The sequence below is a fragment of the Martes martes genome (genome assembly GCF_963455335.1).
Source record: "Martes martes genome assembly, chromosome: 8".
Lineage (NCBI taxonomy): Eukaryota > Metazoa > Chordata > Mammalia > Carnivora > Mustelidae > Martes > Martes martes.
Genome location: NC_137895.1, coordinates 88288609 through 88305275, shown reverse-complemented (window position 1 = coordinate 88305275; position 16667 = coordinate 88288609). Strand labels below are relative to the sequence as shown.

At 47.4% G+C, this 16667-nt stretch overlaps 1 protein-coding gene across 3 annotated transcripts; it reads right to left on the bottom strand.

The window, feature by feature from the left end:
* Positions 1 to 1069: 1069 nt before the first annotated feature.
* Positions 1070 to 6399, bottom strand: AMHR2 (anti-Mullerian hormone receptor type 2; the record flags this gene model as incomplete). 3 transcript variants are annotated; one of them, XM_080811897.1, is made up of 11 exons in its annotated part: positions 1070 to 1267; positions 1969 to 2105; positions 2272 to 2419; positions 2622 to 2794; positions 2928 to 3042; positions 4403 to 4633; positions 4746 to 4888; positions 5075 to 5146; positions 5413 to 5604; positions 5853 to 6035; positions 6336 to 6399. In XM_080811897.1, 11 exons carry the CDS (start codon positions 6385 to 6387, stop codon positions 1070 to 1072), a joined length of 1644 nt encoding a protein of 547 aa, XP_080668023.1. The 3 variants fall into 3 exon arrangements, with proteins under 3 accessions (XP_080668023.1, XP_080668022.1, XP_080668021.1); XM_080811895.1 differs by lacking the exon at positions 1070 to 1267 and having other exon boundaries at positions 2019 to 2101; positions 6336 to 6384; XM_080811896.1 differs by lacking the exons at positions 1969 to 2105; positions 2272 to 2419 and having other exon boundaries at positions 6336 to 6384.
* Between the last annotated feature and the right edge of the window lie 10268 nt (positions 6400 to 16667).

The window sequence follows — 16667 nt, the reverse complement described above, 5'->3', positions numbered from 1 at the left end:
GTTAGACCAGAAGGCCTCAACCCCCTCATTTAGCAAATGAGAAACCGGACACCTAGAAAGAGAATGTAACCTACCCCAAGAGCACTGTTAGAAATTAAACTGTGGGGGTAGGCGGGGTGGCGGGGGCACAGCTGGCTAGCTCAGTCAGAGGAGCATGCGACTCGATCTTGAGGTCAGGAGTTCAAGTCCCATTTTGGGTATAGAGATTACTTAAATTAATAACAAACAAACAAAAAACGCTTTAGAAAAAGAAATAAAAAAAAAAAAGAAAAGAAACTGAATGAGGGCTATAAATCAGGCACCCAGCATGAAATGTCTCTGTGGGGCATATGAAAGGGGCCTGGGGTGGGAAAGAAAAGCCAATAGAGAAGACACAAAAAGAAATGAAGGAAGAACTTCTCAGTAGGGTTCACAAGGCCTTGCCTACAGTTTTCCACAGAACCTCTGCTCTCTCTCCTCCACACACCCTACTCTTCTGCTCCCCAAGTTCCTGCAGTTTCGTCCCTCACCAGGTAACACTCCACCTACTGACCCCACCTCTCCTGGAAAACTGTTCACTGAACAGCCAAGTTTCCTGTGCTCTGTGAGGCCTTCCTGCTCAAGCCTCAGGACCCCGGGCAGGCCCCCAGCAAGGGGAGTTGTGCGTCTCTGGGCGGCTACAGACAGGCGAGGTCATCTTTCCCCAATGACCTCCACGTGATCCCACCAAAAGTAGGCTTATGATAGTAAAGGAAAAGAAGAGAGACAGGAGCAGCCCAGGATCCCGGGAAGATGGGGAAGGCCCAAGGAGAGGAAGATAAACCTGACTTTATCTCTTTCCTATGCACACCCACCCCTCAGGCCCCGATCGGGACTGCCGTGTATTGGACACCCACGGAAGGATCTAGGCAACCGGCAGATCGGAAAGGCCGTGGTGAGGCACAGCAGTCAGGCATCCGAGCACCAGATTTATGTTTGCACGTACAGAGATTATACATAAGATGCACATTTACAGGTGAGACACAATGTGGGAGGACCCCCAGAACAAAGGCCTTGCTGGAGGCTGAAGTAGCAGACGTTCCGCTGAGGCCTACAAGGGGGGAGGGCTTGAGAGGCAGTCTTCTGGGCAGAGAGGTGGGCCGCCTTGGGCACAGCTCTCTGGGAAGGGGCGGGCTTCCTGAGGTTGGGCCAGGGCAGCCAGGCGCTGCTGGACACACGCCGCCGTCAGCCTCGCTTCTGGGTCCGCATCCCAACAGTCCTCCAGCAGCTCTCTCAGGCCGCCAGGGTCCTGGGAAGAAGGGGAAGCAGGCTTAATCCTGGGATCCTCAGTGGCCCTCAGAGGGTCCACCTTTTCCTCTGAGGAGCTAATTCAGGTTAATGACTTCACACGTTGATGGGAAATTACTCTTCTTCCTTTCAGGCGACCAGGGTCTTAGGCAAACAATGGTTAACCCCACAGATACTTGTGCGGTGGAAATTAGAGATCAGGTAACAGGGAAAGGGGCTTCCTGTTAGGAAACTAATTATACAGACCCTGAAATTTCACAGTTTGGCCACCTTTTTAACCCTTCACACCCAGGACTGGCTTTTAGTGGGTCATGGCGGAAACACGAATGTGTGGGACAGGGCAAGGAATTACTGGATCGAACGTTGGGCTCCATTGTACCAGGAGAGGAGCCATCTTGGGAGCAGAGCTCAGGCAGAAGCAAAGCTAAGGAGGCCTTCCTGGAGGAGGGGACTGAGAAACAGGGCTAACCGATGGTGGAGAGGAAGAGAGACAGACCAGGCAAGTGTGAGCAGGAGGAAGGTGTCTGTTTCAGGAATGGGCTGTGAGACTTATGGCGGAAGGGGATGAGCCGAGGTACAGAGCAAATCTGCCCAGCTCCAGCTGAACAGGAGACAGGAGTGGGGATAGATGAGAGGAGAGAGGAGCAGATGGACTGGTCCACACTCTCCAGGTCCCCAGCCCACTAGCAGGTGGGTTCTTACTGTGGGGAAGCCGTGCCAGGTGGGTGGAATGCAGGGCCGCCTTCTCTCCTCTACAGCCAAGGTCCACAGCTCACAGGTGCTGGGAGTGCTACCCAGTTCTGCCTCATAGGCCAGCTGGAAAGGTGGTGGTCTGCTGTCTGGGGAAAGGCACATAGGGCTAGATGTCAGCTAGTCCTGGGGTGCCTCCTCATGGAAAGGCCAAGAGGGAGAAGGGCCAAACTTCCTGCATCAGGAGGTAGGTGTATCTAGAATGGGTGGGTTAGTTATGGGGGGAAAAGGGGGCATGGTCATACCCATACTTACCTGGCCACAGATCTGGGCAGCGGCTCAGGATCTCCCAGAGGAGCAGAGCCAGAGAGTACACATCGGCTTGTCGGAGGGCCGTGCCCCAGTCCTGTAGGTCCAGAGTCTTGTCCAAGAGCTCTGGCGCCATGTACCTCTGGGTGCCAGCCTGGAGAGAAAGACGTGGAGGGCCAAGAGTCATCTCCCTGGCAAGCCTTGCCGCAACACTGGTCCATGCAGTATCCCCCCAGCTAGAGTCAGCAACGTCCTAAACGTCAGAAGTACTGCTGTTCCGTTGCCTCAGCAAAGAGAGCACCTTCATCAGCAACACCGCCGACATCCCGGGCCTCACTATCATCCAGAGTACTCACCTCCATGATGGCAGCGGGGCCTCGGGGTTGAGTAGGGGCCCAGGTGGGAGGCTGGGCGAGGCCAGGGAGCACCAAGGCGAGGCCCAGGTCTCCGATGGCACACGACCCATCCTCCCGAATGAGCACATTCTGGCTGCTCAGATCTCGGTGGGCGATCCCTGGTTTATATCGGCCTGTGAGAGAAGCCAAGGTTGAAGGGGCATGGTTTCTCTTTGGACCCACTTCTTCCCCTCCAAGCTAAGGGAGAATCAGAAGCACAGCGGTGTGGCTCCTGATTCCATGGCTTCCTCCTTCCAGCTCACCCACCATCCTGCCAGCGCTCCTCATGGAGGAATGCCAGGCCCCGCGCCAGAGACAGTGCCATCCGCACGGAACTTCCCCAGTCACTGGTGTGCTGGGTCAAGTAGTGGCACAGGGAGCCCTGGGGAACAGCAGAGAGAAAAGAAGGACACATAAGGACACATAAGCCAATCCGCCCTGGGCAGCAGAGATCAGTCTACAGACCTCCCCCTGCCTCTCCCAGCAGATGGACATGCTGATCCATCCAGGCTGAGACAAGAGCAGGGGAGGAATGAGAACGTGCCTCTGTCAGACCAACGTGAAAACAATAGCCCTAGTTAAGTGTCTGAGCGCTTACTGTGCCAGGCCTCCTGCGATCCTCACAACCCTAGGAGACAGGGGCCTGTCACTCCTCTGATAGATGAGGAGCTTGAAAGAAAATGAAGTAAACCTGCTGGAAGTCACTTGGTGAGAAGCAAGTAGAGCTGGAACCCCAGGAGTCTGACTCTAGGGTCACTCACAAGTCACCACCTTATCCGGCCTAGGGATCTGAGACACCAACAGAAGCAGAAGAGGCAGGGCGAGCTCAGGAGTGGTACTCCCCGGGGACCACCTGGCCTGCGGTGTCAGGTGCCCCACCCCTCTCAAGAGCCTCTGGGAAGGAGAGTGAAAGGAGGGGAGCAAGTAGAAACTGGGAAGGGAAGGAGCATTTGTGTCCCTCATTCCACAAACATGACTTCAGTGTGCCAGGGAGGTTCAACCAACCAACCAACCAACCAATCAACCCACCAACCCAGGAAAGCAGACGTTGTTGAGCTAGGCATTAAGGCACATGGTCAAAGAAGGGACTTCTCTGAATTCAGGATTTCAGAGGGAGAGGACTGCAGGGTCTAATAAAGTCCCTAGTCCTTAGATGGTCCATAGGGACAGGGGCGGCCTGGTCCCTGCCTACCTTGTCCTCCTCATCCTTCCTGTTCATGATCGTCCCCTCAAGGCACATCCCCCTGTTCTTCTCTCACAGTACCTCCTCTCAGCACTTAGCACACTTGACATTTGACGCTTATTTTTGTGTTTACCTGATTCGCTACTGTCTCCCCCACTACTCTCTAAAATCTACGAAGGTGGGGACGAGGCTGTTTGTCTTAGCCCAGGAGGTTCGGCGTAGGGTTCATAAGGTTCATAAGTACTTGTTGGACGAGTGTGTAAATGGCTTTGGAGGGCTGTGCCTTAAGATATTTAAGATATTTCTTTAACATTGGTTTTCCTTAAGGTTGGGAATATGAGTGGTTTTGATTTCTCCTTCTCTGTGTTTCATGAGTAAAAAATATTAGCAAGTATTTCTTGATTAATTAAAAAAAACAAGAAAAAAAATCATTTTTCATGTTCTAGAGAAGAGGAAATCTGAAGCAGAAGAATAAGTGCGAGCAGGCCCCTGCTGCCCCCCAGCCCGGTACCCCCATACACACATGGGCACAGACACACAGACGCCCCTCCGTCCTCACCTTTGGGTGCAGTTCCAGTACCAGCAGGGGCCCACGGGGCAGGGGCCCAGGGCCCCCTCTGCTGGCGGTGATAAAGCGGACAATGTGGTCGTGCTGTAGGCCTGGCAGCTCGTACAACGCTCTCTCGGCTTGGAACTGGGCCACAGCCCTCCGGGAGAAGGCCTTGATGGCTACCAGTTTGCCTTGCAGCTGCCCAGCCCACACCACTGTATGACCTCCTTCCCAGATGACCTGGTGGAAACATGGTGCTGGGTGCGAGCCTCAGCTCGCATCAGGACCAGGCTTCCTCCCCAGCACACCCTCCGGGAGGGACCAGACAACCTGCCCCCCCACTCCCGGGCACCTGAGAGAAACACAGCTCAGGCAGCTCGGGCAGCTCAGCACTCCAGTCCCTGCCTGATTCTGGCTCTGGCTCTGGCTCTGGCTCTGGCTCTGGCTCTGGCGCTGACCCACCCTGCACTCTGCAGGCCTTTCGCTGTAGCAGAGCTGGGGTGGAAAAGAGCCCTTGGGTCAGAGTACACAGGCATGGAGATTGAGAAAGGGGCTTTGTGGGAGGTAATGTGCTCAGGCTGTAGAGATCTTAGAACCATGGGATCAGGGGAAGCTGGAAAGGGCCGAGAGCTTTGGGGCAGTGACCAGGGGTGACAAGGGATGGATGAAGTAGATTAGTACCCAGGATGCTGCTGCCCAGCAGGAGGAGCAGGAATAGTCCCAGTAGCACCAGCACCATCCAGATGGACTCGCCTAGACATTAAAGCAAGAATGCAGCCTGGATGAGCCCTGCCCCAAATCCACTCCACTCCTTTCCCCCTCCTTAGAGAACTTGCTTCTGGACCCACCCCCACTTTGGTCACAAGCCCCTTATCTCCCAGTCACCAGGGCAACCAACTTCTCAAGGCCAGGAGGAAGAAAACTTGGGATGGGAGTAGGGTGAGAACTGGCCCTGGTTCTACCTCTCGCCCTAACCTGGGCCCCAGCCCCTAACAGGCCCCAGCACCCTGCATGGCTACCTGGGACGGTGGGGGGACCCTGGGAGCCAGGAGTCCCAGGGCTCCCTGGAGGAGGCAGATGACTGTAATTGGCATTGCAGAAGTCAGTGCCACACGAGCAGGTGAAGAGAGTGGACCTGGGGCTGGGGTGGGCTCGGGGGCTCAGGTCACAGTGCGGGGACTCACAGTCTGGCTCATCACTGTCTCGGCATCCTGATTGGGGTGGGATTAGAAGAGGAGAGAAAGGGAGAGAGAGAGGGAGAGAGGGCGAGCGAGCATAATAGAGTCTGGGAACAGAGGATAACCCCCTTCTCTATCAGAGGCATCCCCTCCATCTCATTCGGGCTTTTCTTTCCCTCCACATATTCCATTTCTCCTCCTCTCCCGCTGCTGTCACCCCCACCCCAGGATGTACCTGACTCCCACCCTAGCTTCCACCTGCTGTATACTTTGCCATTCACCTTGCATCTCCACCTGTGCCTGGTCTTGGGTCAGGTTCCAGATCCCAAAACAGCAGCGGCTGTAGAGGCAGCGGATAACCCTGGGGGGCCCTGGTCCTGCATCTAGCAGCTTCCCCAGTGTCTTTGTGCTTCCCCGAACTCCAGGGGCCTCAAAGAACACACAGGTCCGCCTGCTTGGGGGTGCTGTGGCCCAGGGTGGGGAGAGGGGAAGGTTCAAGATGGGAGTGAATGCAGGGGCAAAAGCAGCAGCCAAAAGGGAGACAAAACATGTTTCATATCCCAGGGCCAGCATGGTAAAGCCATAAGAGGAAACAGGGTCAGCAGAGGTCTGGAACCTGACCTCACCATGGGGACACATGGCTCTACTTTTTGCCCTCACTCACCCACCCCACTCACTCTTCCAGAGGGGTGGCTGCTGCTTCAAGTCCCCCTTTCCCTCAGTGGGTGAGTGAAAAGGCCCCGCCCCTCCCTGTAGACACTTACCTCGCACAGCTGTGGGAAGTAGTATGCAAAGGCCCAGAGTCCCCAGCATCATGCTGGAGGGGACAAGCAGCATGAGGCGGTGAGCATGAACCAGCACAGCTGCCCTGGCCAGAGCTTCCTTCAGATATAGGGCACCGTGGGGCTTCTGATCCCTCAGTCCCCAACCCTGCCCTCCTCCCTCTTCCCAGTCTCTGTGGGGGAGACGGCTGCTGTGGGGGAGAAGATGGGTGTGGGGAAAAGCAAGGAGAGGGAGGAGCAGAGAACGGAGCTCATATCCTCTTCTCTGCAGCCGCCTCCTTTCTCTGCAAAGTGGGAGGAGAGGGTCTTAGAGGCCCAGCTGAGAACCCTGTGATGCCTAACTTCAGGCCTCTGCCCTTTGCTGATCCTGGAAGAAAGTGCTGGATCCTGTCAGCCCTTCTAGGCTGGAAACCAGAGTGAGGTCAACTGAGGGATTCAACTGTGCCCAAGATCCCTTCTTTTCAGGGCTCAGATATGCAACTCTCTGGGCAAAGAGAGGCTTCACAGACTAAACGAAAGTTGACCTCAGTTTCCAAACTTCAGAATCAGAAAAGAGTTATATAAAATTTCTCAGAGTTTAAAAAAGTCACATTGGAAATGGGTATAATGGTAAAATTTTATGTTACCAAAATTTTAAAAATCATATTGAGTCAAATACTGAAAAAAAATCAGAGAAGGTAAAAACAAAACAAAACCAAACCCCAAAACCACAACACTTCTATTGAGCACCTATGTGATAGGGCATAGCTAGGGCTATGCATTTTACAATCACCTCATTTTATTCTCCCACTGAACTATTTATCATTAGTTTCACTGTACAGGTAAGAAAGCTGAGCTTAGGTAACTTGCCCAAGGTCAATCTACTAGGAAATAGCAGAGCTAGGATTTGAACCTAGGTAAGTCTGATTCCAAAGCCCAGGCCCTACTCTTCACATTAGTCTATGATGCCTGAAAACAAACAAAAAACTCAGCAATAAAAAATATTTCCAGTGATGCCTGGGTGGCTCAGTTGGTTAAGTGTCTGCTTTCAGCTCAGGTCATGATCCGGGTCCTCGGATGGAGTCCTGCATTGGGCTCCCTCCTTGGCCGGGAGCCTTCTTCTCCCTCTGCCTGCTGCTCCCCTGCTTGTGTTCTCTCTATCTCTATGACAAATAAATAAAATCTTTAAAAAAAATTTCCATTTGATACAATAATTGAATGTTAGAATTTAGATTGTTGAGAAAATACACATCACTACCTGCCAGCCGGCCATGAACTAGAAAGGGAGGAAACAGTTCAAACTACTGCCACCAGAGGTCAGCAGACATAGGAGAAACTCAGGGTGCTTCAGCCTCCTCTGATGACTAATGTCCATAGTCCATTCCCTGTATTTATTAAGCAGCGGGGACTGTATAATGTGAAGGCAGAGCCCAGGGGGTGCAGCATGAGTGTCCGCACAGAGATGGAAGAAGTTTATAGCTTGTGCTGTAATGGGAGACAGGAGTCTAACTGCACCAGACTCTTCCCCAGGGTAAGTCATTACAATAATAGGTAATCATTTCCGTACCTGGGAGCAGTTGGCTCCCTTGAGAATCTGAGTCAGAGGGTACGGGTTCCATTTTCCTAGCCTTCTGTCCCCCTGGTGGTTGCCTAGAAACCCTTTCTGGGGATAGTCTGGCTTAGACCAGGATTGAGGGTATAAGTATTAACTCTCTAATTCCAGAGTCATTCTCCTGGGGAGCCTGCAAGCACAAAGGAGAGAGTGAAAGCTCTGGTAGTTGTGAAGGAGCAACCAGAGGAATGACCAGGGCCAGAGGCAGATGGACAGCTGCCCATCCTTCCCTGGGACCTTCTGGGAGTCTGCAGAACCCTGCCAGTGAGATGGAATGTTGGACTTTGTTACAGCTATTTTCCTGCTCCCAGATCAGATAAGTTTGAGGGGCTGGAGAGCAGGTGGGGACTTGAAGGTCAAATAGCTTCTGGTGTCTGGAGTGTTTCAGGAGACTACCTCCTCCAGAGGGGAGCAAAATAAGGATGAGGCAGGAAGGCTGCCTCCTCACCCAAAACCTTGGATGACTACTCCTCTCAAAGACAGAAACATCCCAGACAGGCTTATGGAATGAGGTGGTGATAGAAGGGGTAATAATCTGAATGCTGAGGGATTAGGAAGGTCCTGCGAAAGGACCCCAGCATTGAAAAAGTCTCCCTGGATTCCACATACACAAAGATCTTTCTTCATCAGGATCCTGATTCAAGTCTGCAGTGGCCCAAAGTTACCTTTGACCGCCCCTGTCTACAGGGCTAACATGAGTTGTTTATTCATTCAACTCAGAAAATATTAACTCTCAGCCTGTCTTTTCTGAGAAAGAAAAGACTGGGACCAGATTGGAAAGGTTTTCAGGTCTTTATCAAGGAGACTAGACTTTTCCTGAAAGCAAAAGATTTTAGGGAGGGGTTTGGTGGCAATGTGGAAGATGGATGACTAGGGTTTGGGGAGACTAGAGGTAGGGAGATTATGAGATCTGAGCCATAGCTATTGTGAGTACTAGGACAGTGGAAATAAGGAAAAAGTTGAGGTACATTGTACTGGAAATATTGACAGGATTGGTAATCGAATGTGGGTATTTTTTTTTAAGATTTTATTTATTTTTTATTTATTTATTTATTTTTTTTAAGATTTTATTTATTTATTCGACAGACAAAGATCACAAGCAGGCAGAGAGAGGAGGAAGCAGGCTCCCTGTGGAGCAGAGAGCCCGATGTGGGGCTCGATCCCAGGACCCTGGGATCATGACCTGAGCCGAAAGCAGAGGCTTTAACCCACTGAGCCACCCAGGCGCCCCTAAGATTTTATTTTTAAATGTGGGTATTTCAAAGTGAGAATTAAAAGATGGTTCTGAGGTTTCAAGTATAAATGATCAAGTAACAGTATTACTACTGTTAAGTGAGATGGGGAACACAAGGAATCATTTCCCCTTCTTACATGTTGATTTGTAGTTACTTGTGGGACACCAGATAAAAATGTCCTGTAAGCAGTCTGTCAGGTTGAGAGAAAAGGCAGGGCTTAAGATTTGGGATACCTAAAGAGTGGATCCAACTCGTTTAAGGGGCTGAAAGGTAGAGTAAGGGTAAGGATGCAAGACAGGGACACGAACATTTAAGGGACAGAGGAATACGTGACTATGAAGGAGAATCAGGAGAATCAGTCTTGCAGTCTAAGGGAACAAAGCTCTAAGATGCACATGGTTGCAAGAGGTCTAAAAGGCAAATGACTGAAAGACCACCAGAGCTGGCAACCAGATTGCTGATATTGCTGATGTCCGTAAGAAACAATTTTGTACATGATAGGTGCTGAACAAAGTGGCCTGAGGGGCTCATTAAAAGAAGAGAAAAATTAATCAACTACTTTGACTAACTTTGGAAATGAAAAGAACTGGAGCTGAAGCTTGAAGTGGAAGCAGAGGGACAGGGGGAGAGATTTTAACATGCTTATAGGATGACAAAAGGGAACCCAGGAGAAACTGAAGATGGAAGGGGAAAATACTATCAAAATGAGGAAATGAGGTTAAGAGCACAGGTAGTAGGGCTGGCCTTGCAAAGGCAAACTTTCTCTCCCAAGAAAAGATAAGGAGGTAAATTAGTATTGGCAAGTATATGGCTGCTTAGAGGAGAAGAGAGGGAAGTTTGAGGAAATTCATGCTTACGTTCTCTCCATGAAATAGGAAGTAAAGCATCTGTTACAAAGTGGAGTCAGGACTGGGAAACCTACAATTAATGATCTCTCTCTCACTCACCAGACCATGAAGTATGTGGTGGCAGGACCTGCCTTACTTTTTATCCTCAACCTAGCTCAGTACTTAGGACAAGGGCCCAATAAATGTTTACTGAATGACTAGATGACACTGCTATTAAAGGCCCATTTAGGGCTACAACAACCCCCCCAAAAAAACCCCAAAACCCAACCCTCAAACCAAAAAAATACTCCCCCAATAAATTCAAATGTTAAAATGTTATATTGCTAATGGCTAAACAGGAAATCCAATGGCCGAGTTTACCCACGGCTAAGTGATTGAAAAGCAAAGGGAGTCAAATGAGCAAAGTAGTTGGGGATGCTGGTAGCCACAGTATAAAGGAGTGACTAAGGATTCTTGGACAGGTAGGGAGGGAAGTGAAGCCATAGGCTGATGGGAAATTGGAAAGACTGTGAAAGTAACTTCAATATCAGTTTCAGATGGGGGCCATAATCCAGATTCGATCATGTTAGACACAGGCTGGTATTAACCAAATGTAAAATATGTCAGGACCAGATCTTAGTTTTTGAATATCATTCTCCAATAAAAAGAACTAAGGCTCTTTGGAGAAATGGCTGATTCTAGGGCTGGGGCTGGGAAAATACAAGGGAAGTCCGAATCATCTTGTGTATTGGAAAATTCTTTGAAAAGCGCTCAAAAAAGGGAAAGGATATAGATGTATCAGAGACACAGGAGCCAACCTGAAAGGGCTCCCAGTGCCCAAAGCTGGGGTGATTTGAGCAATGAAAATAATGTAGTACTGGACTACAATCTAAGTATAAAACACATGAGTATATACTAAAATAAATTAATGGAGGGAGAAGAGACAGTTTCCTCAGAGAACTACAAATACTCCATGTAGTTACTTACTTCCCTTAGGAAGGGAAACTTAATTCCCACCAACTCCATTAAGGGTGTACTAGACTTACTGACTTGCTTCCCAAGAATAGGGAAACACAGTGGTGAAAGCCAGCAAACACTCTACCTTAACCGGGGTGATGGTTAGCACTGGTGATGTCATGTGGCTCTTGTGGCATCTAAGAGGATGTAATGAGAAAGGAATTTCACACCGTTTCACCTATGTGGTATTTTTTCCAAAAACCTGGAAGCTCAGTCTCAGAATGAGGGAAACATCAGACAAATTCAGATTGGGGGATATTCTACAAGATACTTGGTCAATACTCCCAGACTGTCAAGGTCATGAAAAATAAGAAAAGGCTAAGAAATTGTCACAGACCAGAGGAGTCTGGGGAGGCATATCAATGAAATGCAATGTTGCATCCCAGAATGGATCCTGGAATGGAAGGACATCAGTGGAAAACTGGTGAAACGCAAAGCCTGGGGTTTAGCTAATGTAATATACCAGCATCAGTTTTGTTGGAGATTTGACAACATACCCCAATAGTATGTTAAAATGGAAAAAATTTAGTGAAGTATATGGAATCTCTCTGCACCATCTTTGTAGCTTTCCTTTAAATTTAAAAGCATTCCAAAATAAAAAGCTTATATATATATATATATATTTTTTTTTTTTTTTTTAAGAGGTTGGGCCTGCCCTGTTCCTCTTGGTCCTCCACATTTCTATGTCCTCAATGCACACTGATCTGGTCATGAAATTGTTTGCCTGGGAGTTAAGTATAGGGTAATTGCACTGATTAACATGTATGGTAGCACAGCCATATACCTGGAAACCTTTGTTGGGTACAGTATATGAAGCTATAACCATATTCTCCCCATTCCCACCTTGTCAACACACCAGAGACATGGCTTTTTATTAAAAAAACTTTTTTAATTGGTTTACAAAGGAGCTACAGACTACATTGAAACTAATCTTTGTACAAAAAGGCCAAAAAAAAAAAAAAAAAAAAAAAAGCCCCAAAATACCCAGAGACAAAAGGTAGGGGGAGAGACAAGAAAGGAAGATACAAAAGAGCAGGAAGAAACTTAAAGACAAGAGATTAGCATCATACATACACAAGATCAGGGGGTGGGCAGAAAAAAGAGCAAGAACGATGAGAGAGCATTTAAAAGTATTTCCCCACACAGCCCTGGTGATAATTGGATTGGAGTCAACAACAAACACAGCATGAGACTATTAAGAGGTTTAAAAAGGCCACAGTGGTATGGAGACTGGTTATCGCCAGTGTTGAGAAAGAGAAATAAACCTATTTTAGGCACCAGAGACTGGAGCGCTGCCCCTCCCTCCCAGTGGATGACAGACTGGGTTAAGAGGAAGCAGGCTCTGGGGCAGCTGCCATTGGTGTGTATACAAAGGGTCTCCTCAGGTCAATCTCAGCATATTTCTCCCATCTTCCCCAAAGTCTTTGTGCCCTAGACTCCAGGTGAGGGCTATGGGATGCCACTGGGAGAAAAAGGTGAAGGCCTGCCCTTGTCCACGCTATTTAAGAGCGGTTGCTGGGAAAGTGGAGGGCTGGGTAGACAAAGCCCATGTCCCCTGTGGAGAAGGCACAGTGTAATTCCTGAAGGTAAGATAGAGGAAAACACACATCCCAGGAGAGGTATCAACAGAGTCCTCACTACTTGCAGCCCCAGCTTAACCCCATTTGTTATGCCCCTTTTTTTTTTTTTGGATACTGAAGGGAATTGAACAGATCACCACACCTCTTCCAACCTAAAAGGGACAAGGAAAGCTGGGGCTGTTTGATAAGGAAAAAGGAAAACAGGACAATGTACTCATTTCTCTCAAATGAATGTGGCAGAGGAAATCCTTCTAGGTTTGGGGAAATCAAACTGGAAAAGACCTAGGAGAGGAATGAAGCCGGGGACTCCCCTTTTTTATCCCCTCCTAGCCTTTACTCTAAGGCAAGTGAGCCAAATTGGGAAGAGGGAGTAGGAATTTAAGCTTAAGGCTGCTTAATGTCCTCCTGTGGGCTGGTGTTTAGGGAAGGCAGACAAAGAAAAGAAACAGGTCAACCTCAAAGCTGGTCTGCTCATCCTCCCAGAAGAGGTCTGTACCCCAGGAGGAGAGCCAAGAGAGGCACCAGAGAGAACACAGGCTCCCAAACAAAAGTAATAACCTGCCCATGTTTTATCAGAAGTTCCAAAAGCAGTGTTTTCCGGGATTGGAAGAGTGCCATATCCTCCTCCCTTTCCCCAAAACTACTGCTGCCACCTTTCATCCTTGCATATAACTTATTGGCTCTCTTTTAAGGGAGATGAAACTCTGAGATTTCACATTTCTCTTCCCCACCCTGAGAGGCTACCCAGCTTTGAAGAGGGGGAAGGAGAGCTATGCTAAGAGCCCCTTACTTGAGGCAGCTAGACTATCCGCATTTCCTTGGTACCGGAATCTTCAAAAGTTGTTTGCTCTGATCCCGAGGTCCAAAAGGCATCAGGGTACTTACAATTGAATGAAAACTCTAAGTAGCACCAGGGCTCCCCCAAAGCATAACAGGGGCCTGATTAACACCCCCCCAAAGAACCCCTCAAAAAGTATATAAATTTATTGCGTCCTAGCAAAGATCTGCAGCTTCCAGTATTCACACAATGTGAAGATATTAACAATACAAAATATATTCTGAAAGTCAAACATCTGCAGTTCATAGTGCTTTCTCAGATTTGTTAAAAAAATACAATGCTTAGTTTCCTATATAGGATATACAAAAGCAAAAAATATATATATATATGTATATAGTAGAAATAAATCAATCAGCCATAGTAATTTACAGCTTTTGTCTCTAACCCTCCCCCAATCATAATCTTTACCCCACACTTCAGTCTATACTTTCTAGATCAAGGGTTCTGTTTATTCTGAATCAGGCTGAGAAATATCCGTTAAATTGCATTCTGCACAGCACCCACAAACAGGGTGCTAGCTGGGAGGTCCCTGAAGGAAGATGGTGTGGGTTGTTACTGCTCTGGGTTAAAAGTGAAGACAGTCAAATGGTACACAAATGAATGTATATGGGCAACCTGAAAGGACAAGGGAATCAGGGTTTTAATATTACCATTCCTCTGGGCATCCCCTGCCCCAAAGGTTTGGTCATTTAAAAATTTTAAATAAAAAAGCAACTCATGAAAAAAACTTTAGAATCAATATGCCTGTCAGTTACATTAATTTCTGCTGGCCAAAATGTTCAGGGAAAGGGATTTTCAGCAATAAGTTCATGACTCAAGGAATGTTGGTTCCTAACTCCCTGTGGAAAAGACTGAGCGGCTCACTGCTGGGGGGAGACAAGAGCAGAAGCTGCTTCAGTTTGGGTGCCAAACAAGATACTGGATCTGGAGCTTCCTTGGAGATAAGGAAAGAGGGTAGGTAAGTGGAAAGAACGGACTATGAATTCACTTACAGCAATGCTCATGAAGGGGGTTGAGAGTAAACCAGCATTCCATCCCAGAAAAAAATCATCATCAAATAACCTTCTAAACACTTGTAGTCCTCAGCATCATTAAGCTAGTTTGTATCAAATTAATTTCATACTGGGGAAGATTCCATTCCTTGAAATGCTCTAGCAAAATACTGCACACTCCAGTGAGTTATCCTGCCCCTTTCCTCCAAAATATGCCTATGTACATGATTACAGACATAAAATAACAGGTTCTGAGTTCTGCCTTTCAGTGGGAATAAAGGGTGTGTGATAAGTGGCTGGGCACAGATGACTTTTACTTCAGTGTTAACAGAATTTGATCTGGGGAAAGTTCCTTGCAATAGTTCCTAAGTGTATTAAGTCTGCAGATAAAGGACCAAATGGAGCAAACTACTGTTTAGAGTATCAACAGTTATTATATTTCAGGTTAAACACAAAATTACCCAGACCCTAATTTGGATAGATTTGATATAAAATATATAGTAGAATCATAGCATCATCTATTTGTAATCAAGGTAAAAAGATATATGAAAGAAACTAGGACTCTGGTATAGATCTGGATGTTGGTTTCACTTTCAAACACAAAAATAATTTTTTCTTCAAAAGTGCAGCTGAATATCCCCCATCATTAATTGTTACTAATTTAGCATAAGCAAAGAAATGACCTCAGGAACATACCCAGGTTTTAAGACAGATTTCTAGGTAATGGGCCTGAAAGGCATTTTTGAGCTGAATTTGATTTTCCAACAATTTCAAATATAATTTCTCATCTGTGTGTAGATATATACAGGCACAAACACACATTCACACACAGTCATACACAAACACTTCATTTTCTATCAGATCAGGGCAATTTTTTATTGCAGGTCTCTTTTAGTATAGGCTAACAGAAAACCTATCCCCAACCTAACAGATTACACACATACACACAGCCATTTCCATACTTCCTCACAGTGAAAAGCTCTCCGACAAGATACCAGAAGGTCAGGAGAGGCAACATTTTAATGGCTGGGCCTTGAGGACAACTCTGGTTGCATTTAAATCTCAGTGCCAAATGCACTAAGAGTTCCCTGCCGCTATAATTTTTGGATCAGTCTCTTCAGGAATCAGGCCATGGAGAAAGCAGGATGGTGTCTCCCGATCTCTCCTATAAACCACAGTGGTAAGACAAGATTTCTTTTTGTTCTGGGCTATCATTCCCATGATCATGTGCTTCCTTTTCCCTTAGGAACCACCCAAGGAAGAGTTAAGGGAAAAGATCAAAGAACCACTGCCTTGCCACTTGTGCATGCTCTGGAGTTTTGCAGAATGGAAACCCGGAACAGATTCATTGGCTGATGCTCCTTAATAACATGAAAAAGAAACTACGGGGGATATTCAAAAGAGGAAGTGCATTTCCTTTCAGAATGTGACCTCAAAAACCCATAAAAAGCTTAGAGCTACTTTGGAAGACAGCTGTACAAAAGTCCAAATACTCCACTAACTCCTGAACTGGACCACTCTGAGTCACTTCCACTTCTGGGCATATCATTTTCCTACTGAAAGCCCCTACCTGTTACTTGACCACTTTGTGACAGTTTATACAAACTGATCCCAGATTATAACCTTTAAAGGGTCTCTTGTACAACTCCACAGAAAGACTCTCGATGCTTAGAGCAGCTAATAAGGAGAGATGCCTTGAACTCTCCAGCGCCAAGAGGGTGCCTGCGTCAGTAGTATTTTGAACACTCTCCACAGCTACCTCAAGCATCAGCCTGGCCTTCAAGGCTCTCCATTCCGCTGCTGGGGCCAAGGACCTTAAAAGACTGACAGAAGTGCCTCATCCAGGGATCATTACCAAAACCAAAACATAAAGTGATCAGGTGAGAGAAAGGGAGACAGAAAGGTTGAGTCAAGAAAGGAGTGCAAGAAGCTGATCCCAAATAAAAAGACAAAATTAAGAAAGGAAAAACATTATGTATGTATATATAAACTAAAAGCAGAGCATATGAATGCTTAATCTGGTGGAAAGCCAAGACAACATCTATAGAAAAGCTTGATGTGTCACAACAAGGCTCAGCCATAGGGAAATAAGGCAATATAAAAAAATGACCAAGGTATTTTGGTCACAGAATGGTCTCCTTCCTCCTCCCAGCCAACCCCTGCAAATGCATCTCTATATATCTTTTATATATATATATATAATATATATATAATATAGAATCTGTTTTTTTGTT